At 40.8% G+C, this 26,684-nt stretch overlaps 1 protein-coding gene across 6 annotated transcripts; it reads right to left on the bottom strand.

Annotated features, from left to right (window-relative positions):
* Positions 1 to 1,797: 1,797 nt before the first annotated feature.
* prrc2b (proline-rich coiled-coil 2B) lies at positions 1,798 to 25,695 on the bottom strand. Of its 6 annotated transcripts, none has more exons than XM_067574641.1 (31): positions 25,529 to 25,695; positions 19,636 to 19,813; positions 19,349 to 19,523; positions 18,738 to 18,840; positions 18,059 to 18,122; positions 17,736 to 17,879; positions 17,051 to 17,364; positions 16,760 to 16,884; positions 16,486 to 16,649; positions 15,853 to 15,937; positions 15,539 to 15,707; positions 14,356 to 14,701; positions 14,050 to 14,237; positions 13,280 to 13,481; positions 12,960 to 13,167; positions 10,787 to 12,817; positions 9,178 to 9,341; positions 8,854 to 8,969; positions 8,598 to 8,739; positions 8,063 to 8,139; positions 7,576 to 7,863; positions 7,246 to 7,347; positions 6,874 to 7,066; positions 6,687 to 6,784; positions 6,470 to 6,597; positions 6,093 to 6,333; positions 5,781 to 5,945; positions 5,553 to 5,632; positions 5,320 to 5,401; positions 4,623 to 4,832; positions 1,798 to 4,233 (listed from the first exon to the last, which is right to left on the bottom strand). In XM_067574641.1, exons 2-31 carry the CDS (start codon positions 19,748 to 19,750, stop codon positions 4,066 to 4,068), a joined length of 6,687 nt encoding a protein of 2,228 aa, XP_067430742.1. In that variant the 5' UTR covers positions 19,751 to 19,813; positions 25,529 to 25,695; the 3' UTR covers positions 1,798 to 4,065. The 6 variants fall into 6 exon arrangements, with proteins under 6 accessions (XP_067430742.1, XP_067430741.1, XP_067430743.1 ...); XM_067574640.1 differs by having other exon boundaries at positions 12,960 to 13,164; positions 19,349 to 19,526; XM_067574642.1 differs by having other exon boundaries at positions 9,178 to 9,338; positions 19,349 to 19,526.
* Positions 25,696 to 26,684: the final 989 nt, after the last annotated feature.

Genomic DNA, 26,684 nt, shown 5'->3' on the forward strand with positions numbered 1-26,684 from the left:
ACCTGCTGGTCACTTACTTTGGCCCTTTTTGTGAGACTCTTTTGGAATAATGTGTATCTTTATCAACAGCATATGAATGAACATTTCATATTTTTGTAAACATGTACTGGTTGGAATACTAGAAAATAACTCTAAATTGAATTCAGCTATATATTAATTAATTAGTCTTTTAATTTTGTTAGCCAAATTTCATATTAATAAAAGCAAATTTACAGGTAAAAAGCCAAACTTATTGGTTTTTACAAAGGAGGTCAAACAGTACATTGATTCAGTCTGATTTTCCTCTAATTCAATGTCTGTAAGAACTATGAATACCTGCTTTTTGTTTAAAATCTTTGCATGAATTGTAACTCCCCTATAGCTCAGAGTTTTGTTTGTTTTGGTTTTTTTTACTGTACTTTACAATAGTTTACAATAATCATTATCAATGGAAATGATAATTCAAACAATGGAGAATTATCACGTCTATGTAAAGGTAATAAGAACGTCATTATAATATCACTCAACATGATAGATTATTTTAGAGTCAACCTAAAGTTCTCATTAAATCACTGAGAAAATCCTAAATCATACAAAATATTGAAACATTTTATACTCAAAAATAGCAGAGGTTTTAGGCTAAATCTTGTTTTAGGGAACATTCTCCTAAATGGACAAATGCTATAAACATACTAAGAGCAGTGCTTTTGCCAACCTCTTTGAATTATGACCTAAGTGTGGACATGAGTTATGAGCAGTTCAACCAAAGAGCAATTTTTCCTTTTCCATATTGTTTCATGTGGGGGATTTTGAGAGGCCTGAATGGGTAGAAGTTCCATCATTACAAGAAAAAGGGAAAATAGGGAATAAGCAGAAAAATATCCACAATTTTACCAGAACTTTCACATAGTAGAGTATAATGTACTGCCTTTGCTTTGTCTGTCAAAGCACTTTGTAAACTCTGTTTTTAAAGGTGCTATATAAATAACAATATTATTATTATTTCATGAATCTAACCAGACTGGTTCAAACTAAGAGTTTGCTGGACAAGGATGATCAAAGGCTCTTTAAACTGCACAAACATTAGTTGTCCTGGATTTAGAGTGTCTTTTAAAAAAAAAAAAAAAAAAACTTTTAACGTCTTGAATAACTAAGACGGCTGCTGGCTTTTCATTTAAACCGTTATGGGGGGAAAAAAATCTTTTGTAACACAGCATATCCAGAAAATCATTTTCTGCATGGATTTTATGATGTAGAGGATGCCAGAAAAATCAGCATAGACAAAGAGAACAGGATGTTTGCCCTAGTTATATGGTTTTGTGGCGTAACCATGCATAGCAAAAATATTTGTGCAAACCAAGCGTATACTTTTGTTAAAACTGATGGTCTTTTGTCAGCGTTTGATTGAGGATGGGGTACGGTTCACATAAGTAGCTGCCATTTGGATAAAAGCTCACGAATGGAGTTCAACAAGGTCAAACTTTGATAAACTGTTCCTTTGGAAAGCCAAGGATGTATTCCAGAGCAGGAAGGCCTATGTTTCCTGTAGGAAATGCTGATCTCTGGCTTTGAGTGGAAAATGTATGTGTGAAACATTTAAAAAACACAACATTCAGTGTTTATGGGAAAATACGCAGAACAGCCTTAAACCACTAGATTATAAAGTACTATATCAAAGCAACTTCCAGTAAGAACACTGCATATCCCCAAAAAACCTCAAATAACAGTCCCAAGACTGAAACCATTTCCCCATAATGTCTTTCACAAGAATTTGATGCTCGGTTTTAATATGACAAAGTGAGAATACACAATCAACAGTACATTTAAGAAATCACAACTGCTTTATTTCTTTTCTTTCAATAAGCTCTTTTTTTTTTTTAACAAGGGAGAGTAATGACCAAATATCTGAAAGGATAAAGATCAGGTAGGATAAATAGAATGCTGGATCAGCTGTAGAAAGCACTGGTCCTCTTGACAAAATGAAATATGCATCTTAAAAGTACAAAAAAAGTCAGGGCAACATTTTGGTGCAGGTACAATGATGAGAAGCATCAAGATCTTTTGCAGTAAGGGGAAAAAAAAAGAGGCAAAAACAACTCCAAGCCTGATAAACCTATCAACAGGTGAAAGCAGTCCATTCTGAGAACACAGTGACCTTTTTTCCGACGTTAAATCCTTTATAGTGCCACAATATCTAAAATGAAATGTGGGTTTAAGCCTCCCCTCACTGACAAGGCTCAACTGTACAGTTAAGTATGCATATACATATATACCAGTGAAACACTGTCATAAAGATAAATCGCAACATTTTGTAGTGTCATGGAGCGTTATAGTAAGCAGTAACATTTAACCAGTTATGACATTGGCATTGTGAGTTTCAAAATGAGTGTCCATTACAAAAAAAAATAAAATAAAATGATGATTCCAACAGCTTCACATTTTCAAATAGAACAAACACTTTAAAAGTCCTTCGTAGTCCACTGGAACTGCAGTGCTCACAAAAAAAAAAAAAAAAAAAAAAAAAGCTTAAGCAAAGGTCGTATTTTAATTCAACAAGCAATGCTAAATGCTCCCCCTTTGTGATCGTTAGCTTCTAAAACAGAAAAAAATAGTTATTTGGACCCTGATCGTGATTATAGTTAGGCTGCATTTATTGCTAGTGCCACCTCAGAGACCAGATGCTGAATTATCAAATGGTGATGAGTCGTGTTTTTTAACAATTCCCCACCGTACTGTTAAGTGGGATTTGAACGGAATTAGAGAGAAAAGTCTTTCAGGAGCTTTAAAAAAAAAAAAAAAAAAAAAATCTAACCGCCCCGTGTTGATGTACAAATCATCACTTACATCACAGGTTCATCAACAGACAATTTGATTCATTACAACCCAAACAAAGCAATACGAAAGCAAACATCTCAATCAGTTATTATGTGGTGGTGGGGGGGGGGTGGGTGGGGTTTCTTTTACAGCAATCACGAATGCAGCCCCTTCTTCTCCTGTCCCGTCCTCCCCCCCCCCCCTTTCCGCCACAAACTTCACAATGAGCCAAAAAAATTGTTGCCAGCTTGGTTTGATAAAATCCACACAGTTGATGGCAGCATTATGAATGCTGAGGTAAGGTACAGTCTTTGTGAAATGTTGCTAGGTTCTAGGTAGGAGTCCTGGAAGTTTACACGCGTTCAGCACGTCACATGCACACGCTGTATCAATGCCAGTGAAGTTCCCGTGGAAGCAACATGATTTTGGTAAAAATGTCCACCTTTTTGTTTCAGTTTTACATACAGAAAGAGAGCGAGCGACAGAATGTAAAAGCAAAGAACAGAATTTTAAGAAAAATCATTTCTACCAATCTACGCAGTTTAGCCACAGTTCACAGGGCTGGGTGAAGTACCCCAGAAGATGCATTTCTGGGGTGATGCGCTTCACTTTTGCCATGTTGACATGCAATGATGTCCACAAATTGGAGTTATGGATTTTTATTTTTTTTTTCTCGTTTAATAAAAGAAGTCCGTTACCAATAGGATGAATGGGTGATGATGACTTGAACGTTTATTTACCAGCAAAAAAAAATGACAAAAACAGTGCCCCATTGCATTTTAAATTTGTTTAAAAAATTTTGAACAGACTTCGCTTCTCATAGTGAGTTGTATCAAGTGTCTGCCTGATCTTAAGGACTGAAGTCCATTAACAGGGAGTAAATACAGTTTGGCAAAATGGTATGAAAAATGAACCGTCTTTCTTAGTTGGCCATTTTTCTTTTTTCCCTCCAACTTCGGAGAGAAACACAAAAAACAGAAATATCTTTTCTCTTGACCCACTCTCCCCTTAAAAGTGACTAATAATAAATTAAAGAGGACCTTGAAGAGATCTGCTTAAAAGACTGTTTGTGTCTATGTATATATTTATATATATTTATATATCTCTATACGTGGTGTGAAATAATAAGTGTCCAGTTCTGACAGTTCAAGAGGGGTAATTCATTATGATGTCTGCATGTATGCCCCTTGCCTTGGTGCCTTTGGCTCAGACATTGGTCAAGGGGCTTTGTGTTGGTAGGCTGGGTGGTGATGAGGATTTTAAGGTCCATTGTTATGCCTTGCCCTCCTCCACTTTGACAGCCTGCGGTTTGATGGCTCCAGTGCGTGCTGGTTTGGCTTGGCCCGTGGAGGGAAGGGGCTCCTGGAGTTTGCTGGTCATGCCCCCGGATGGTGTCTTGCCCTCACCCACTGCCTTGCGCACGTCTCGCATGGTTTTACTCTGCACAAAAAAAGGGGCAACATTACTAAAATCTACAACAGAGCCTGGCAAGCTTTACATTTATGAAGGTTGATTATTAGCATTAGTTTATGCACAAATGTGTGACCCTTTATGTATATTTGATTATATTTAAGAATACAAAAATCATTACTGTTACCACATAGAAAATAATGCTCAGATTAAATATTTTCATAGTACAGTGAAGTTATCAATATTACTATCAACACTATAGAATTACAGCACTAAAATGTATCCTATCAACAACTCTTACTATAACTGTATACTTAAAAGTCAAAAGGGACACACTTAAAAATACATAAAATCAATGCAAATTGAGAGAAAGAAAATGGATTAAATTAAATTACCTATATTTACAGGGGGTGGCTCACCTTCATGCCATCCTCTGGCCCTTTGACAGGGGGCTCAGGGGCCGAGGGAGGGGTGGAGTGGGAAGGGTCACGGACGGGGTTGGGGTAAGGGGGGGGGCGGATGATGACAGGCTTGTTGACCTGCATGACTGGTCTCTGGATGGGGTTGGGGAAAGGGCCAGTGGTGGGGGGCCGCATGTGCATCACCATGCTGCCCTGAGCAGGTGGGACCTGTTGGTCACGGGAGGGGAGGGGGAGGTGGGGGGGGGCAAAGTAGATAAGGGAAAATAAATGAAAATACAAATAGTTAGCATGCTGGTATTGAATGTGTTAGGGCATTTTCAGACTTGGTCCAAATGCTTGAGTTTAGTCTCCGGTTTATTCCTTCAATTGCAACAGTGCATGTTATTATAAAAACCTTATTTTGTATATGAGATTCCAACTGTACAGTGACTGGTGATGCTAATGTTAATGTCAACCACTCATGCCATGTTATTACATTTTGAGTGATCGGAGCTCGCTATAAGTGAACCCTGGACAATTGTTTTGAGATTGACCAGAGAGAACTTTTTGACTACAGCTTTCACACTTTCGCAAACATACCAAACCCAACAGCCTTGGGTGCTGGAAAACAGCTCCAATTGGTCCAAGTGTACAAATGCCCTGGTTAACTTTTAAACTAAATAGATCTTAACGTTTATGAGTGAAAAATGAATACCTGTTGAGTGAAGTGTGTAGGCAGAGGGCCTACAGGGCCCCCAGGACCAGAGGGCTTCCCGCTAGGGCTGGCAGACCCAGGCCTGACGAGGAGAGGGGAGAGAAAATAAAGATGATTTTACAACATGCATTGTGGAGCACATTTCTTACTTGTTGACAGAGCAGTAAACTGGTACATACTGTACAGTTCTACACATTTAACTTAGATTTTTTGCACTTGACATTTTCACTCACCTGTAGGACCCTCCAGATATGCCTGGGGAATGATTGGGCTTTTCAGAGAACTGGAAGCCTTTCATTTCCATCTGCGAGCCCTTAGAAAGGAGCAATGAGAGCAACACAGTGTCAGTAGACATAAAGGATGTTGTAGTGCTAATTTTCATTAGTATGATTGGTGTAGCACTAATGTCTAAACAGAACAGTTTTTGGTTGAGTAACATAAAAAAGATGAGTAATTCACACCTCTCGGCCTGTCATGACAGCAGACTGGGAGCCAGGTGGCAGCATTCGGCGTGGGGCTCCTACTGACAAGTTCTGTCCCTGCTGCAGCTGGATGGACTGAGGGAGTATGAGGTGTTGCTGAGCTGAGCCATAGCGCAGCTGAGAGCCAGGTAGAGGCATGGTCACCTGGAGAAAAGAAATATTTTTTATGGTAAAAGTCCAATGATGGTGAGATTATACTATTAACAGACTTATACTTGCTGGGTGAACAGGAATGCCATGTACAAGAAAAAGAAAATCTCTCAGATGTCTGGGACGCTGCAATCCACTAACCTGGATGAGTTGAGAGTCCATTAACTGAGAAGATCCCATACCAGGACCCTGGTTCATCTGGCTGTCGTAAACTAGCTGCTGGCTGCCGTTCATTGGCTGGTAGTGTGACCCGGACTGGGGCTTGACCATGTCTGAGGGCTGCATGCCAGGGAAAGCCGAGTAGGGCCCCTTGAGGGGGGCTCCGCCCGACAGCACCATGGGGCTGGGCTGTGACAGGTTGGGGTGCATGTAAACCTGGGACCTGAAAGGAGGAAGACAACAGAATGAGTGGGGGGGAAACAGTCAACTACAAACAAGTTTGATCTGTGTGCCACATACATCAAATAATACAAATAATAATGACCAAAGTGAGGCAAACTAACGGAGCCAGTCAGTACCTGAAGGGGGGAATAGAGTTGAACATCTCTTGGGACTGAGAAACAGGTAGACCTCCCCGAAGACCCAGCTGAGCCTGAGCCTGAAGAGACGTGTGTAAAGAGATGGGAATCTGCTGGGCTGCGGCTGCCTGAATAAACGAACAAATGTAACATAATGACAATTTTGCAGAAACACAGACAAGGCTGTCAGTTTATTTGTGTATGCATGTGTGTCTACCTGTTGGTAGGTCTGCTGCTGGGTCATGTTGGGTGGTACCAGACGTGGCTGGCTAGGAAAGACATGACCATCCAGATACAATGGGGGAATATGATTACCTAAAGAAAGAACAACATATGTTAGTTGTTTTTTTTTTTCAAATATTAAGCATGCATCAAATTAAAAAAAAAATGAAATCCACTGTTACCTTGCATGGACATGGAAGGTGCTACTGATGCCACAGGCATTGGAGGCATGGAAACTCCTCCAAAAGAACTGTAGCTGACACCGCTGGATGAACCAACGCTGCAGGGAGGCTGAGCACCTGAAGCACCCCCACCAGGAGAACCCTGCTCAGGGAGGGACTGGGAGTTCTCCCACGCCTTGCGTGCTGATTCCATCTGAAGAAAAAGAAAAATTTGAAGTAGCTTTAGATGTTGGAATAACACATTCTGTTTTGCCATTATGTTCACACTATATTATCCTAAAAAAAGGGTTGCATAAACAAACACTAATTGTTCCTTATTTGTTATGTTTGAAAAGTTATAGTTCAGCGTATATGGGATTGTATTTCAAATACCTTGAGAGTGAGGTCAGCACTAGGGAAGGAGATGGGGTTGAGGTTAATGCCAGGCTGCAGGTGGTTGGAACGCAGCATGGGGATACTCTGATTGAGAGCCGTCTATTTAAAAACAGAGAAAAAGCTGCAAGGTCAATCAATGCTAGTCATTATCTATTTAAGCATGAAAAAGACAATCTCCCATTATCAACACAAACCTTGAAGCATTTTATTACTGATTTCAGAAACAATTATAAAGCCAATCCTTGATACATTCAGATAGTTTTTAAATATCAAAGACATCACCGAAGTACAGATATAAGATAAGATAAGACTTTATTCATCACTCACATTGGTGGTAAGAGCATCCTGAAGCTTGTTGACAGGATTGGACACAGGCACTGGGGTAGAACCTGGTGGTAGGCTGAAATCAGAGTCTTTGGCACTGACACCAAACTCAATGGGGGGCACAGGTAGTACAGTGTCCACATGGAGATCCACACCATTGACTGGAGTGATGGGGCCACCTTCCAGTCGATCAACACCTTCTGAGCCCTTGCGGTGCTTCAGGGAGCGTTCATTTCCGATGGGTCCTGGCTTGTGCTGTTCTTTACTCTGCTCCGGGCCAGCATCAGAGTCCTGGCCAAGAAGAAGAGAAGACACCAATTTGTTTGTGTTTCTCAAATTTATCCAATATTGTTGCAACTTATTTGTTATCGGTCAATAATCAGGCAGAGAAGAAAAATGTTAAAAATAAAGATGAGAAAGAATTTAAATACACAGAATGCAGACAATATTGTTTAGGTGGAGGTTTCAATAAGCAATTGCACTATATTACCTCAGAGTTGGGTTCACTCCCAGTGTAAGACACCTGTTTAGTCCACGAGTCTCCCCCTGAAGACTGCACTGAAAGAGCTGAAAAAGATAATTAAATGCCATCAGTAAATATTAATAAGAATACAAATTATTTATCTTTTTTCATACAATTTTTACTCACTAAAAAGGTCTAAAACCATCTATGAAGTTGATAAATGTCTTTGCAAAAACATACTTTGGCCTTGAAAACCTAAAATGTTCATACATATCTAAAAGCCAAATTAAAACTAGGGATGCATGTTTTTTCGTAAGAAGCTTCAGCTAATGTAAGCATATATAATACAGTTTACCACCAACTTTACATCACTAGAAAATAACATAAAAAGATCAATTAATGTCACCATTAGAAACAGTTATTAGAAAGTGTAATTCTTCTATGTGCAATAATTAAGAAACTATGTATTTATGGTGTTACTATGAGTCTCGATGGATTCTACTTAACACCAACAACAGCACAGAGAACAAAGCATTGACAGAAAGTTGGATTTGTCTATTACCTGAGCTGTTGGTCTCCCAGATTTCAGTTCCCAGGTTGTTAGAAGAAAGAGCTTCCTCGGGTTGTTCAATGCTCATGCTTCCCTGCTTTTTGGCAAAGCGCGGTGGTATCTTGGAGGTGATTGGCCTATTCTTCACTGGCACCTAACACAGGCAATGAGAAAGGGCTTAAGAACCTAAGTACTCTCCTATCAAGCCATTTCATCTATCAATCAGCATGATGACTGAGCATCTGGTGTGAGCATATGTTTAACTTACAGCAGCCCCCTGTTCCTTCCTCCTCCTCTCATCTTCTTGTGGACGTCTTTGCTTTTTGGACAAGGCATCCTGGTATCCATCTGGATTTGAAACTGGTACCCCTGCATCCCCCTCGACTACAAAACAGGCATATGGTCAGTGTTAAAATGTCTTTATGCAGCTAGAAAGTGCAGACTACTGAAAGCACATAATCTGTTTTGGCTTAAATGAGATAAGCAATTAGTGTCTGCCCTAAAAATGTAGACTGGAGCACATAATGTCCAGTTCAACTTTTGAATTGTTTGTTTCCTTTCTAACAAGGAACAGATCAAAAACTTGACTCACTTGGATAGCTGCTGAGCTCATACTGAGACAGAGGTTCGCCTATGTCTGCCTTGACAGATCCTGGCTTCAGCTCCTTGTCTAATTTCTTCCCTGAGGGCTCGCTGGGCTCCCTCTCCTCCGGCTGCTCTATGCTGTAGACTGGGCCAGAATCATCTGGGCTCCTGCTGAAAACAGGAAAAAAAAAGACAAATGGGGTTGTAACTGGGTATGCTGGGCACTGCTAAAACACCAACGTTAAATATATGAAACAAATAAATAAAACATTCCTTAAATAACCACAATTTCTGAGAATCCTGTTGTCAGTTTAAGTCTGTCTTTTTGGCAGTTGACACATTTTAGCTCTCTCTGTTAGCCAATTTAGTCCAGCAAAGACAGTTAACAAGTGGTATAAGAGCAAAAACAAACAGGATGTTCCCTCATTCAAATAGCCAATGACTACAGATGCACCGATCGCAATTTTCTTAGCCGATTCCAATTTTTTTAAGTCTGACCTGCCGATTCCAATTTGTGGCCAATTCAGATTTTTACAAGAATTTAATAAGAAAGAAAGATTTTCTTTCACCTGTGGTGATGGATTTTTAAGTGTCTGATTAAGTTAGTTGTTTCAAATGTTTTAAGGGCTGTTCCTCCACAGCTTATTTTGGACTTACGGATATTACAAATTGTGAGCTTTGTGTCTTCTTCACTCACATTGAAGAACTTCCACACCGATGTGCGTGTGTGGCTGTAATGTCTGTGCTGCAGCTGACACTGTGTGTGCAACATGCATGGGGCTGTAATGTTGCTCTCTGTGTTGCTGTGCGCGCGACGTATGTATGTAAATTTGAGACTGATCAGTCACAGGTCATGGCCGATCAGCTGAAAACCGGCCAGTTTCAATCGATGGCCAGTCGATTGGTGCATCTCTACCAATGACCTGCATCTTGGACAGGCTGCATAGTGAGACATGCTCAGTACCGCAGACTTTGTTTAATAGCAGGGATAGTAGAAAACTATAAATAAAATTTTTATTCCATTATCATTGGAGTAGAATGGAGGAACATCCACAGAACAAAAACTACAGGCAGTTGACTGTCGGATCGGTTTTGCAGGAATGACGTGTGGCTGTGTTCCAATTTGAACCCTGGAGGCCACACCTGATTGCACGCACCTCAGCCACTTTGGAAAAAATAAGTGTGTAAATGTTGGTACAAGTTAAAAACAGACATGTTCAGCATGTAATCCAGAATTTAACTCCATCAGAATGGCAGGCAATATAATCAGTGCTGGTAAAATGAAGGCTAGGTATCTCTTACTGAACAATCTGCAGTCTAAGCACTCGCTTTTGTATATTTTTAATAATTGATTGAGCATAATACAAAATAGGTGATGATTCCTGTCACTTTGAGAGTGTAAGCCAGAGTACATTTATGTAAAAATAATATAGGAAAACGACAAAGTTATTTGTTTCTAACCGCAACAATGAGACCAGAAACAATACACTGAAGTGTTAATATAATTCCCCAGCAAGTACTGTGGATGCTTCATTCCCAGCAGCAATAAATATGGGTACAGGACAGTGCAACTACAATGACCTTTGTGTTAAAATATGTTCCACTATTGGCCTCACCTCTTACAAGAAGTCCCTCCATTCTGCCAACTGTCATTCCTGTTAGAGGAGGAGGTGGGGGGATTATCAGATGTACGTGTCATCTTGCTCGCTTCCAGCAGGGATGGCTCTCCTTTCCTGTTTTGCCGTTCCACCAATGGTCTCTGGCTGGAGAAGCTTCTCTTGGAAAGTTCCCTTTTCTCAACAGAGCCTGGTTCACTATGGCCTGAGTCTGAGGGAATGTCACCATGTCCCTGCGTAGCCGTCCCCCCACTTCCACCTCGCTTCTCCCTCCAGTCACTGAAGTCGCTGTTGTCTGATCCAGTCTCCCATTCCTCTGCCTGGCCATGCTGGTTTGCGCGTCCACCAGAGTAGTGGCCGCTGGGCCAGTTGTCATCCCCAGCGCCCTTGGGACGACCAGGCCAGGGGTTTGCCAAGTCTCCATTTATGTACTCATCACTTGTCCACTGGTTTGAGCCAGGTTCCCGTTCTTGTCGCAGACGACGGAAGCGTGGAGGCTTGTCTTGACGAGGTGGGCGCCGCCTCCTTAACACCTGCCTATCAGGGTTGTCATTGTCAAAATAGTATTCTCCTTCACGGTCCTCTGTGCCATTCTCCATGAAGGAGCCAGTGAATTTAGCTGGGTATTTGAGAGTATCACGCTCAACAGGAGGTCTGCGGGAGTAGATAGTCTCAGCTCCAGGACCGTAACCATTTTCTTGCATGGGACCACCACTGCTACTAAACTGGGGGCCACGGCCCCTCCATGTAGAAATATCCCTGGAGCCTCCAAAGCCTCGACTGTAACTTCCAGTGGTGTTCAGTCTAGGAGGTAGCATGCGACCCCTGCTGGCCTTGGCCTTTTCTCTAGCATCATTGGTCATCTGGTCATCTGTGTACACCTTGTTGGATCTCCAAGAATCTCGATCAGCTTTACGGACCTCTCCAGATTCTGTGTAACCTTCTCCATTTTCAGATCCCTTCTGCCGGCGCCTTTTGGGCAATTCCTCATACTCAGAGGCTTCACTCAATGTCTCACTGACATTACGCCTCCGGGGCTTGCCCCTCTGGAACTCCTCCACCTTGACAAGGTCCCTTGGTGGTGCTCGTCCTCTGCCTGGCCGCTGAGTGCCACTGTTGTTATTGTTGTTATAAGCCCCTCTGAGATTGTCTCCACCTCTGCCACCACGGGTTCCGCCTCTAGAGCTAAATTCCCTAAAGCCTCGACTGCGGCCTCTACCTGTTCCTCTGACTGCACCAAAGGCCTGTTCTTCATCTATGAAGATCCAGTTATTGCGCCGTGGTGCCTGGGGCTCCCGGTTTTCCTGGTTATCTCTAGGTGACTGGCTCTTGCCATTGTCCCAGGCGCTCTCCTTAGGAGAGTCATCACTTTGGGTGCTTAGAGGCCTGTCTGTTTTGGTGGGAGCTGGTGACTGACGCTGTCTCTCTTCAGGCTGTTTCTCAACAACAGGTGAAGCTGAACGCCTGTTGCTGGCAGGCTGGTTGTCTTTCTTCAAGTCATAAACATTAGTAAGGACTTCTTTCTCCAGGCGGTAGGGGACAGGCTTCTCCTCAGGCTCAGGCTTAGGCTTCTCATTCTCCTTGTCTTCCACTTTGAGAGCCTTGAGAACTGGTTTCTTGATAGGCCCAGTTCTGCGAGTCAAGGTGCGCCCACTGGTCTCAGATGGCTGGCCAACACTACTACTGGAACATGAACTGGGGTCAGACCACTGGCTTTGAGCATTATTGAGTCCTCCATCTTGTTTCTGGCCTCCATCTCTTTTCCAATTGTCCTTGGAGCCATCTAAGGTCTCATCATGAGATTCAGGGCCATCTTTCAGATGCTTGTCTCTAGAGTCTTGTTTTGGGTATTCACTATCTGCATGGTGTTGGGAGTGGCTCTGAGCAGTGGTCAGCAACCCTTGGTCATGGTGTTCTCTGTCTGTACCTCGGCTCTGGTAGGCATGATGGGGGAGATCATCTTGAGGGTGGGACAAGCACTCACTGGGCTTCTCTTCATAGGAGTCCTGTTGGGAGCAGGCCATATCACTTCTGTGGATAAAAGAAGACACAAAAAAGATGAATGACAAAAACAGACAAGGACTTAGGGATTTTAATCAAAATACGAGAGGATTCCTTCATTTAAGAATGGCAAGATTCACAGGCTCTAAAGTTTTTAAACACAATAACTGACCTATCATCTGGCTGGCCACTTTCAGAGCTTTCATGCTGTCTCTGGTAAGGTGGAGTGAAGCTGCGCAAAGGGTAGCCATCTTGGTTCCACATGGGATAAGGCTCAGTGGAAGGGGCTCTTCTCTCCTGGTGCAGGTTGGGATGACATCCCTCATCAGAACCAGGACTGTTCAAGTGGTCTTGATGCATCATGGGTTTCATCATTCCTGCTGAAAACAATCACAGTGCTCAAATTGCAGTGTTTTTCTATGATAGAAAATCTGAGGAAAGTCTGATTTCAGATGCATAAGTATGAACTTATTTTCTTGAGTTGGTGCTCACCGGAAGAGTGGACAGCACCAGGATAGTAATCCACAGGAGATCGCCCTTGGGCCATGCGGGGATCCATGAAAGGCGGCATCATCATCCAGCGAGGGTCAAACCCGAGGACATGTGGGGGATAGTAGCCCCGCTGGGTGTGGCTTGAACCAGAGGGAGCAGGATGGCCTGACTGCTGCCAGTGTTGCATCTTGTATACTTGTTCCTGTAGAATGGATGCAACAAACACACTGGTAAGAGACGGTGAACAAACTCCAATCCTTGTTCTGTGTAAAAAAGGACTTCTAAAGTAGGATCCTGAAACCAAAGCAGTTAATAAAATTCAGGCATCATAAATTGAATTATTTACACCTGTGCTTTTTCTTCTGTGACATGTAAAAATGTCATCCATGAATAATGCCTATGAATGCTTGACTAACTCCCTCAAGATTCAACTAAATCTAACTTACATGCTGTGACAGCATGAATGAAAACTCTTATAATGTCCGTGTGAAATGTTGAAACTTCATACTTTGCAATTTAAAAAGATGTATGAATCCACGCGCCTATTTTCTTAAGATAACCGAACAATATTGGCTGAAAAAGCTCCTAACAAGGAAAAAAACAACACAAGGCTGACTGCATTTCATGTTGATGACCTGCAACCTAAAAATATCCCTGCGTCTGTTTGACCTCTCTAAAGCCCTCTTCTCACAAAGCAGCCGCTAACACATTGATGCATTAGTCTGGGATTAAGACTTTATTGGTTACAAGGGGCATCAGCTGGCAGTCACCTGCTGCTGGTGCTGTGGCTGTTTCTGAAAGCGAGGTGGGATGGGTTTGGAGGGGTGACGTCCACTGTAGTCTTCAGAAGGGGAGGAGGGCTCCTGGCCATCCTCCCCGCTGCCACGGTAGGTGGAGAAGCCAGGTTCCTCATGGTAACTATGGCCAGGCGAGTTGTCTGGGGGACACTCACTTCCATCTGGAAATCATTTCATCACAAAACATGCTAAGAATTTCTTGTTTAAACCTCCAATATTCCTAATAGTTAATATGAAACAATTAAGTCTAACTGTATTGAAGTCTACACAGTTTCTTACCTTTTGTGCTGTATTGCCAGTTCTCATGGTGGGCTTTACTCTGTTCCCTATTTGGAGACAAAGGGACTTCTTTGACCTCGCCATCTTTCTGGCCTTCCTCTGTCCTTGACATCTGCCTTTCAGTCTTTCCAAATTTCTCATCCAGCTTTTTGAGTTTTTCAGCACAGGCAGCCAGCCGTTCCTCCCGGGCACGCCGCTCCTCTTCCTCCCGCCGTCTGCGGGCCCTCTCAACAGCTTCTGACAGCTCTGGTGACACATACTTTGCCCTAGCTGGAGCCTGAGTCTGAGACTGGCGCTGGTGATCTTCCTGGTCAGTCAGTGGCTCACCTTGGATTTTCTGCTGGAGCTAGAGGTGGAACAGAAGATTTTATGACGGAGGGCTGCTGTTATATGCATTTTATTTTTATCAGTGTGTGTAACTCAAAAGGATTTACCCTTTCTAAAAGTGTGAATGCTGGAGGTGGTTGCATAGTTCTCCACAGCATTCATACTTTTCGATGACAAAACATACTGTAATCCATTTCTTCTCTATTTTAATTAAAGTCAGAAAAATCTAGATAGTTCAATTTGTTTGCCTTTTAGCAAACAGATTTCAAAGATGTTGTATTCCTTTAAATTATAGAAAAATGGGGAAAAAGGGGGAAGAACGACAAGCAACCATGGTCCCAGGTTAAATTCAAACTCTACACAGTGTGCACCTTAGGCAACCAGGTTGTAAAGATACCCAAAATTAGTTTGTCTGCTAGGTCATACATAGCAGTCTTAAAAGACTCAAATAATTGTTTAGTGAAAGAATATTAAGTATGTAGGCCTAAATGTGCAAGTCTGCTCGTAGTTTATTTTAGAGAATTGGTCTGACCAATCAAAACTGGCCAAAAGAATAGAGCCATTTCCATTTTGTCTGTCACATCTTTTTCACAAAGCCTTGCAAAAGTCGTCAGAGACATATCACTATGGTAACTGCAAGGTCATCTGTCCCAATTCACAATGACAGTCTCACTTGAGGGTGTGTGAAGGCATATTGCTATTCATATGCTTGGTAGTGTTGCCTTATCCTGCACACAGAGCGATTAGAGGACAAGGTATGTTTTAACTGTGAATATCATCATAATGAGTTAATCTTAGATAAGTAATCTCAAAAGAGGATAATGACAGTTGAAAAAACATAGCACATTGTGTTTACCTGGGTGTCCGTAGAGAGGTATCTGCCGTTGGTCTTCCTGGGAGGCTCATGTTGGTGATGTGGGTAAGAATAACTCTCCTCAGGACCCTCCTGGGGGTAAGATACCTCACCTGAACTCAGGGAGGACTGGCCATCACGGTGGTTCTCTCTCTCCCTCTCCCATTCAGTCCTTAAAAAAAAAAAAAAAAAAAAAAAGTATTAAATCAAGAGACCTTTAAATGATGATAACATTGAGACAATATGCATTTTCACCGTAAAAAGACTGTGAGCTCATTTAGAGCAGCAGCAATGAGCTATGAGAAAAGAGATCTCACCACATCTTGTTTTTATCACTGGAGTGTTCCTCTTCATCATCACTGAACTTGAGCTTCTCACTATAATCAACTTCCTCATGGAGCCCTGAAAAAACAAAAAAATAAGTGATGGGACATATTTTTTATATATATATATATATATATATATATATATATACATACATACATACAGATATATACATACACACACACACTCAAATGATTATTTCACTTCATCACACTAAATCAGACGTCATTGTGCTATAAACAACCACAATTTTGGTTAGTGACAGCATTCTACAGAGGGGAGACAAGTTAAAAGGAAAACAACAAAGTTTCAGGTTTCAAAATGTGTCACTGACCCAGTGATTTACTACAACAGTAATGCGATTACAATTTCAAGCACTTTATTCAAAATCCAAGCACTTTTTAAACCTTGAAAATACCTAATTAAAATTCAAGCATTATCAAGGATTCCAGCACCCGTACGAACCCTGAGTACTTCATGCACAAATTATGATGGTAGTGAAAATGCAGAGGCTGGGATATGCCACAAGTGAATGAGTAAAAAACCAACATTACACAGTCGGCTCCAACCTAGCTGTACTGTAAAAGAGGACTGAAGACAATTAAACAAGTTTAAGAAATACTGACCAGCCCATCCATCCTCGCAGTCATTGTCAAGCTCATCCAGATCCTTCAGGTCCTCTGGATTAATGATAGCTGGGCGTTGCGGCCTGTCACCAGGCCTGCGGATGGGCTGAGAAGAGAGTCGAGGTGGAGCGCGGACAAAGCGGTTCTCTCTTCTCACATCACCACTACATCAGATATGGTAAAAACACAAATTAGCAAATGCCAGGAGTCACAAACCTGTATGTCAAACTGTTTAATTAGTGGATAAATGCTCTCACATTGTGAATGTACTTACTTGACAAGTTCAGGTTTGGCGTAGCTCTGTCTAAAAGTGGGTTTGCTATCAAATCGGGCTGGTGCTGCTACGGTGGTAGGGACATGGTCTGTGCCTGGGGCCTCACGTGTCTCTTTTGAGCACATCTGAAAACAGCAGGATGAAACAATGATTTCATTGCAGAAATACATTTAGCCAACAAAATTATTTTACTATACCTACAAGCTGACTTTGTACAAATAAAACCATTAGATATTAGTCTTTGACTCTTTCTTATAGCCTGAAAAATCATAAATGTCATATATTACTTACAAACGCGGGCAACATGTCATGGTAAACAGCAGTCGAAGTGTGGTGAAGCTGGTACTGCAGGGCAGTAGGGACGGTTGTTCTGCGGACAGGCTGGGCGGGTCGCAGGGAAGGCTCTTTGGGGTCAAGGCCTGGTGACTGAGCCGTCACTACACTAGAAGAGGTGGTGCCAGTGGCAGAGGTGGGGTGAGATGAGGCTGGAGGGGTGCCAGTCTCACCCAGGGCAGTGAGTTTACCCTCAGGATCTGCTGGCAGGCCGAGGGTCAGGGACGAGGGCTGAAGGTTCCTGCCACCACCTTCCCTCCAGCTCGTCACATCTTGAAATAGGGAGAGGGAGATTTTAGAAATAGCAATGAACAAATTGACAAAATATGAAATTGAAAAGAACCACCACCCAGTCATTTTATTCCACTAAGGCCAATGGTCAAACCAGTGAGGGTGGCGGCTGTGAGTCAGTACACTTTAATGACAAATATGTCAGTATGTCTGTTGTATGTCTGAGTAAACTGCTCCCTTTGTTGGAATTTGTTTCTTTTGGTTTATCAATGGTGTGTTTCAACAGTATCGCTAGTTTCAGAGAGTCAAACATTTTGCTGCCAATTTAATCATTTGCTTTCCAGGAGACATTAGCTTATCTATGAGCTTGCCAGCCAATTCCCGTGAGTTGGGAAGCAAGGACGAAACTTACTCTGGGGGCGGAGGCTTGGTCCGGGCCCATACGACGGATCGAAGCCGCTTCTTTCCTTGCCAGCCCTGTCCTGTTCTCCAGCTGCCTTCAGCGTGGGAAATTCCTCGTGAGAGAAGGGCTGAAGTCGGTTTGAGGCCCTTGAACCTGATGTTGTCATGGAAACAAGTGGTATAAAGAAAGATGTTTGTCTGACTTGTGTAAACAGAATAATGTCATACCAATTGGCAAAGACATATAGGTGTCACAATCTGTAATGCATATTATTCACTATTAGCATTTTATTTGATTTTAAACGCGTTATAGGTAAATCTGAGATGACTCACCATCTTGCTCTAGTGCCTTTCCATTTAGCTGGGCCCATTGCTTTGGTCCACCTGTGTTTGTGTTCTGTGGAAATGCAGAAAAACAAGGTTACCGTCTAATAGCTGCATTAGGTCTCTCTGACCTTTTCCCCCGAGTGTTCATATTGACTACTCTCATTACCTGACTTCTGACACATAGAGAGTTATCAACTGTATCAACACTGTTTCACCTTAGTACATTAAATAAAGATGCTGCAGCTTTTAAAACAACCAAAAATGGTGTTAATTACAAAGTCAGGGAAGAGGATGTGGTTAAAATGTCAACTACCAACTCAATCTTTAACATCTCTCTGTTAGCTACACTGAAACACAAGTGATACACTGAAACAGAAAAGAGGAGTGGCTATCATCCTCTTTGTATTTAATCTGATAAAATACTGTGTATCCACTCGTTTGGTAAAGGGTGTTGCTCTATGACTGGTTGTTAATACAGTTGAGACTATTGAATAGAAACTGAGACATGGTTGAATGGCTGACACATGTCAAAAAGTATCAAAAAGTAACTACTAAAGCTAGGACTGAACAGCAATTTGTTAAGGCTATTTATTTAGGGATAAAACTGCAGTTTTAGTTTTCTTCTGAAAATAAGTGACAGATGTTTAAACGCCATCTTTATGATGGTTAAAATACACATACACACCTCTTGGTTGGCTATCGGTGAGGGCTTCTGAAGATTGGAGACAGATTTCTGTAAAGCCAGCTGCGGCGGCAACTCCGGCAGCTGTGGTATTGATGCAATAGAACTATAAAGAGAAAAGGTGAAGAAGAGTTTTGTGGAAGTTAGTGCTATAAGTACTATTACTTGATACATGGCAAGAGCAAAGAAACAGTCACAAGACTCTGGTCTGACCTGGATTAATAGACTGGACCTCTAAGCAGGTGTGAATGCAGCAAGTACCTTTAATCATAAGCTAATAGCTTTGCAAAAAAAGCTAATTATTAAAAAGATCAGAGCTTTATTTTATCTTACCCTTATTCTACCCTCTGAAAAGGATTAAAGTGTTTGTTCAAAGTTGACATTGGACTTCTATTTTGCACCTCTCCATTGCACCCAGTACAGTTAACTTTTGTCTTTAATGCTTGAAAGCCTTATATCTTCACATTTGAAAACCACAGATTAGAGGCTGGTTGAATACCAGTGTATTGCATAAAAACATAAATCAATAAAAAGCAAAAATGTACTTGTTGCTCACTTTTTACCTGCACTTTGATGAAGTGTTTAGATGTAGATGTCAACCTTTCTCCCCTTACCTCTTTTGATCGGGTTGTTCCTGCTTGTTCGCCCATCCTGTACCGTCTTTGGGCACAATAATCACGTTGGGATCGTTTCCTTTGTTTTCAGACTTCAAGCTCGGCAGGTGAGCAGGTGGGGGCATGCGCCGGGCTGTGGCCACTTTGCCAAGACTCTGCAAGCCATGTCGCGGAACTACTGGAAGAAAACATGCGGGCAGATGAAGTAAGAGGAGTCAGATTTAAAAAAGGGATTGAAACAGGGTAACAAAGACATAAAGAAAGTAAGTATCAAACAATAAACTTACCTGTGTTTTTCTGAGTTTCTATTGATTTTCCCTTGTACTTGTCAAATAGGCTGAGTGAGGAATACTTGCTTTTCCCATCCTTGGACTTGGTTATTTGCCCCAAACGATCGGACATTGCGATGTAATGTCATCGAGTATGGAAATTTTTCTTTGCGCCTCTTCCCAGTGCCTTCTGATTCTACAAAGAAAAAGGAAAAAAAGAGAGGAAATTTCCACTTAGTGCAGGCCACCAGGAGGAAAAAATATTTAACCTTAAAGGTGTGAGGCTGGAAAGCTATCCATAAATTTACCTCACATTCTTTACCATGTTGAAATAGATATTTACTTATTTATTCAACGTTGACCAGAAAATCCACCACATTTCAATTCAGATCTGTAAACAGCCTTTCTTTGTGAACTCGTGCATACAAACTGACAATCTAAATCAGCAATAACTGAAACACTGATTAAATATGTATTTTGAATTGAAGATGTGAAGCTAAAAATAAGATTAATTGTACCCTGCACAATTTGAATTTCAGCAGTTCGATGTCCCCGGCAGATTGCGGGGATTATGAAGACGACTGGGAACATCAAAAACGGTACAGTCGCATATCAGGCTGTATTAAATGCTTAATTTACACTACTAATCTTTCTACTTCTCCCTTGTGTTTAATAGTTTTTCCAACTTGCAGCTTTTTCCATTGATGTGGCCCTGACACATCAAGCCGACAGTCAGCCGTTTGGTACTGCTAGACTATATTTGATGTCGTTGGCTCAGCATGGCCCATGGTTTGTGCCAGGTGTGCAGCACTATTGAGTAGAGTCTGCCCTTAAAAGTGACCAATGTGAATCTGTGGCAATGCAGTGGGTTAGTAGGCTTTTAGCCTGAAAACAGCCCTGAATTAAAACAATGCAAGGCGCTGAGTTTTTACCCTAGGACTTTTTTTCAGGGGAGGTGGTAGGCCCCCCAAACTACCAGTGTGGTCGCAGGGCAGGCCTGTCACGGATATGTGGTGTTGACAGTGTCGTCATTAACGTGTGCACCAAGGTGGCTGTTCGCATCGGTGTATTTCTCTACACTGAGCTGAAATGAAACAAGTGCACATAAATTAAGTAAATAAATATTAACAATAGGTTTCGGTGCAAGCCTGTCATGTTCGAGTCTATCGCACTTCCACTATTCTGATAGTAGAGGATACATTTGTTTTAATCTGTTTATTTCAGGAGGGGCGGAAAGTCCCATTGGCGAGGCGAGCTGCCCCTCCAAGGAAATGGGAGGGGAAACACTGGCGCTGCGCTGGTGGAGGCTTGTTTCAAGTACCAGTAAGACAAAATAAGAATCAGTAAGTTTGAGGAAGAGATTGTTACAGATCGAGTTTCTAGGCATACCAGATGCCAAAAAACACCACATAGCAATACTCTAAAAAGTTATGTTATCACAGTTATCATGGCAGCAATTTTATCTTTCATCACAACGATGGTCAGGGAAACAACAGAAATAGTGTTTGCATTGCAACGTAAGCTACCAGCAGTGTTGGGCAGTAGCCTCACTACAAGTAGCAGCATTACTCGTTTAACTGCATTTCTCAGTAGCATGGTGGTAGCGTGGCTGTTTTCTGAATCAAATAGCTTTTCAGTAGCAAAGCTCTTTTATTGATCAAACAGGGTGCTAGCGAACACTCAGTACGTGATGCCACCGCCATACACCGACCTGTATGTGTAGCCAACAGAGGCACTTCCGTATGACGGTGACATCACGAACCAATCTTTGGGCTGATGCCTACGATGTCTCTACTGGGTCTGTTTCAACACCCACACTTGCATCTTTAGCACACTGAAGTGCACGTACTGTCAGGTAGCAAGCAGGCGTGTCCCACGTTTGAAATATACCAACACACACTACACCTAACCCACACTGTTACACACTTCTGCTACTACCGCTTTGAAGAGATATTCAGACCCAAGTGTACCACACGATTCACCAAGGTGTATTGTTGGCAGGAGTGCGCCTATAGGCTGATTTTAGGACAGACAATAACCGACAAGAAGAAGTTAGAGTTTATAAGTTGGATTTAGTGTGAATATGAATATTACTATCCAAACATTAAGTTATGGCAGAATCTCAACAGATGGTTATCACCAAATATTAACAAGTAATCTGTTCTTCTTGATGGGACTGATAAGACTAATATTGCATATCTGACACTGTCAGGATAAATATTAAATATCATATCCATTATCAAAGATTTTGAGAAATATGCTCCCTTCTTAAAAATGTTATCACACAGAAACTATTGAAAATGATATTGTATTATGTCTCTTTTAAGTAGCCTAAATTAAACCTACCTGCTTCTAGATAACTTGAGATTTAATTGCTTTGTATTTCTCCTCTCAGCTCCTGAATGTGAGTTTCTTTTACTGTATTTGATTGTGACTGTAATACCCCTACACTCCAACTCTTACTTCAACAAATGAGCTCGGTTGTGCCATTTACAGTATTTGTATTTGCGTAAGTGACTGGAGGTTCTTATTAATCAACAATGACCCAGTAAGCTCTGATACACCTCAACACTCTTGCAGTCTAAGCAGGTACTGTGACTGTGACAGTAACTGGATATATGTCACACAAGTGGCCACTTGACTACTTGCTAAATACAAACTAAAACAAATACATATAGGAGGGAAGAGATGGGGGAGGACAGAAAAAAGGTTCCGATTACGCTGAAATATTACTTTTATTGTTTTTAACATTGACTAGCAGAGGGTACAAAAATGCAAGTCTCTACAAAACAAAAGTATGGTGATAAGTCAAAATTATTTACTTGAAATGTATGTATATACAGCTACTAGTACAGAGTGGGCCTAATAAAAATACCACTTTTAAACTGCCAATCATATAAAATAAAAAAATATAAAAGTAACTTTGATATAGCAAACTACTTTTGCCATGTTGCTGTAGCTTAGCTTGCTACATTTCTCTGAGTGATACATTCAATGTAGTGGAGTTTAATTTAATGTAGAGCAACTGGTAGCTTAGCTCACTACACTTTCCAAGTAGCTTGCCCAACACCATCTATCAGGAATGTACATTTGATGGTCTGGCAACACAAGTGCACAGCTAATAAAAAGCAAAGCAAATCAGAACTTTATAAAATGGTCCAGTCAACTTATTCACACTGATGTAAATGTGGCTGAATATTTTGTTTTGTTTGTCACTCAGTGATTAGTTTTTTGAATCAGGAACACAGACCAACTGATAACGTCATTACACAGGAGCAAAATGTTCATGTATGCTGGCAGTCAGATGGCTGCTGTCTATGGCTTTTGTAATGTGTTCATGTGCAACTTTTAACAAAACAATTTAAGCCAATGTGAGGCGACGCATCAGTCGCCCTTTGTCTGTGCTAGCCTTGTATGTCAGTGCCCTCGGTCACACCTTGATCTTATAAAAAGCATTTCACCTTTTCATATGATTTGGCCCAAATGTCTCTTTTAAATGAGTAATCATCTGATGTGTTTTACACTTAATTGTGCCCCAAATTAACCACCATAGACCAAGTCGTGGTTGGCAGGAAGTAAGCATCATGATGTTGCCATGCCAAGAATCCCTTCTCATTCTTTGTTGAAACCCCATTTCCATCTATTCTTCCTTTACTGTAGAACTACTACATAGAACTGGTGCAATGTCTGAAGAAATGGCTTTGACTTAGACCACATGTTTCAGTAAGCTTAAGCTTATTTAAAGTATGTGCTTATTAGGGCTGCAAGTAATGGTTATTTTCATTATCGATTAATCTGCTTATTATTTTCTCAACTTATTGTTTAACCGTTTTGTTGATAAAAAAGGTCAGAAAATAGTGAAAAATGACTTAACATTTCTTAGAGCTAAAGGTGATTTCATTAAATGTCTTGTTTTGTCTGATCAACGGTCCAAAACAAATATGTAGTAAAAGATATTCAGTTAACTATCATGTAAGACACATAAAAGCTGAAAATCCTCAAATTTTTGAAGCTGCAACCAGGAAATGTTTGGCATTTCTCCTTTAAAACAAATAAAACTAATAATCAAAAATCAAAATAGTTGATGGTGACAAGTGGATAAACAAAATTGAACAAGACACTGTTAATGAAAAAACATCAAATACACTGCAAACCATTAAAGTTGATACCTTGATCTATCTTTTAATGTTAAAGGAAACCTAAATATATTCGGTCCTGGATGAAATATTTCAAATTGGGGGGGATTTCCAAATTGGTTAGTTAGCTTAAGATATACTTAAATCTACCACAGTAGTGAAGTAAAGGCAGAAAAGATGTCTACTAATAATAGTCCCACAAAATCTACCAACTTGCAACACATAAGCAGAGAGATTTATTTTCATTTTCAATCAAATGGTTCTCACAAAACAAATCAGATGAAGTGCACACCCCAGCATGTGTTTTCCCGGTTTAATGTTGTGATAATGTTTCATGACCAAAGCTGTTTTTACGGTTGAACATTTTCGATGATGGCTACTTGCTCTCACATTTCAAAGCGATTGCTTAATACATGTATCAAAACAATGTAACGTTATGTGGAGAGATGTTGAGTCTAGCACTGTGAGACACAAGACACTAAGAAAATGGGCTAGATTTTCTTTTTGGGGGTGATTGTGTAACATTAGGTAGGCGCCAACAATGCACAGCTTATGTTTTTAAATATTTAGTATACAAACGTATGCAAATAACGTTAAATCGTCGTCGTTTAAGCTGAATACCAGACAATCCATAACGTATCGGAGGCCGCTCGACCAAAGCTCCGCATAGGCGTTATACCGGAACTTCTGAAGAAAAATATCCATCCATCAAGGGGTCGATTTAACGTTAATTATGTACTAAAACAGATCATGCCCTTTCAGAAAAGCCCTGGATTTTTTTTCCTTACAATGGCCACCGAATTACACATTTAAATATAAAGGCTAACGCTATGACAGCTAGCTAGCTAACGACACAAATGTCTTGACTGTTTAACTACATTTAAACGCCATTTGCATCAGATAACCAAACGAAGATAATAGAATTAGTGAAAACTGATATACTGCTACTATAACATAAATTCTCCTACCGCAGAATAACGTTTGTGTCTCTTGTTAGGTGGAACTGAAGGTGTCGTTAGTCACTGTAAGCTAACGTTAGCTAATGCTAATTTCAGCACATGAAACTGACACTGGCCAAATGACTTGAACGACAACAAAAACACAAGCTATATCAACTAGTAAGATAAAGCCTCAAAAAACTGTCTTGGTCAGACAGCAGACTGTAGAGACTAACCAATATTATCTTAAATTTTAACCTAACAACACAAACTACAAGAAGGACCTAGGTGCAGTTGCCTGCCACCACTAGTAAAAAGATGCTAGTAAACATCAAGTGCTACTGTTGAAGCTTTATATCATTATAATTACCACACACTACACTATTAAGGTACAGAGAAATACCTGATTCGCTGTTTATTAAATATAGCACGCAAGAATAACTGGAAACACAACCAAATGCTCCAACTTAGCATGGGCTAGCTAAGACCGTTAACGCAGTCGCAGCTTGTTCGGAAACTAGCGACTAACGGCCGTAAAACTTCCAGTCTAGCGTTAGTGTTTCGGAAACAACCATGACAGGCCGGGGATTTTTTGTGCATTCACATTTGTGCTTGACATTACGAAACACACTATTTTGTGTGTGTGAAAATCTCTATGTAAAAACACTTGAACCCAATGCTAACATTTTCAGAGCGGTCTGAAGACAGCGATGGGAATGTAGGACAAGGCGATTAAAAATGGCTGCTGCCCAGAACAAAGCAACAATAAAAACTGGGCAGTGGAGAAGACAGGCAAAAAACGGATATTTAACACATCCAAAGACACCCATAACTCACCGATTCAACGACTTAGTGTACCTTCTGCTCAGTGACAGTGATATATTTCCACAAAATGTAGTCTATTCAAAGGATGGATGGCGATTGTAAAGCCCGATCTTCATAGGTTGAACCGCTCGCAGTGTTGTTGCTGGGGTCCTACCCGGCCTGAGAATGATACGTCACCAAACGTCGTTGGCAGGGAAACACAACAAGCCCCTCTGCCGGGTGATTTCAGCACTTACAGGCAATGAAAACAAAAAAAATAAAAAAATACACCACAAGCACATTAAAGCTACAACTAACAATTATTTCCACTGTCGATTAATCCGCTGATTATTTTCTTGATTAATAAATTCATCGTTTTGTCTGTAAAATGACAGAAAATAGTGACAAATGACTTGCACAACGGATAATAACTATATACATATCTATCTCACAACTCTCATTTTATTATATACTACATATATAATTACTGCACAATGTATAATAACAACCTTTTCTACTTAAGTATAACTATTTTATTTTATTCTATTGTTGTGTGCTGGATGGTCCTGTTGTGACACTTAAATGTCCCTCGGGATTAATGAAGTATTTCTTATTCTTATTCTTATTCTTATTCATGGTGACATCTTTTACACCAAAACCACCAGACACAGGAACAGTTTCTTCCCCCTATCCGTCACACTTATGGACAATTAAGTCAGGCACTTTGCAATAACCCTGTGACACTATAATACCCTCTGTACCTACAAATTATACATATTTATTTAGTTTAAAATACAAAATGAGCATGTAATGTGTATATACTGTACATAACCACCTACTATATGTATATAAAGTAACACGTCTTCTTTTTAGCATTTAATATTTATCTCAGCACTCTTCACTTCTTTGCACTATTTGCATCTTGTTTACAGTTCACAGAAGTGGTTTCACCTGTATATCGTCATTCCTTGTGTATATTTCTGGAGACTGATGTGTTATTATTTTGTCTAAGTGTAATGTGAGCCACTAAACCAGAGTCAAATTCCTTGTATGCGTGGACATACTTGACCAATAAAGATAATTCTGATTCTGATCTTCAAGTGTCTTGCTTTGTCTGATCAACAGTCCAAAATCCAAAGATAGTCAGTTTACTATCAAAATGACACAGAAAAGCTTCAAATCCTACATT

The sequence above is a fragment of the Thunnus thynnus genome, chromosome 19 (assembly GCF_963924715.1).
Source record: "Thunnus thynnus chromosome 19, fThuThy2.1, whole genome shotgun sequence".
In the NCBI taxonomy this organism is placed as follows: Eukaryota; Metazoa; Chordata; class Actinopteri; order Scombriformes; family Scombridae; genus Thunnus; species Thunnus thynnus.

Bases quoted from the DNA above. Each gene is read 5' to 3' on its own strand.
- prrc2b (XM_067574638.1), bottom strand. From the start codon at position 19,750: ATGTCCGATCGTTTGGGGCAAATAACCAAGTCCAAGGATGGGAAAAGC. The intron at 14,702-15,538 runs GTAAACACAATG...TTCCACCTCTAG, and splicing joins ACCTCTCTACGGACACCCAG to CTCCAGCAGAAAATCCAAGG. The intron at 4,833-5,319 runs GTATTCATTTTT...CGTGACCAACAG, and splicing joins CTACACACTTCACTCAACAG to GTCCCACCTGCTCAGGGCAG.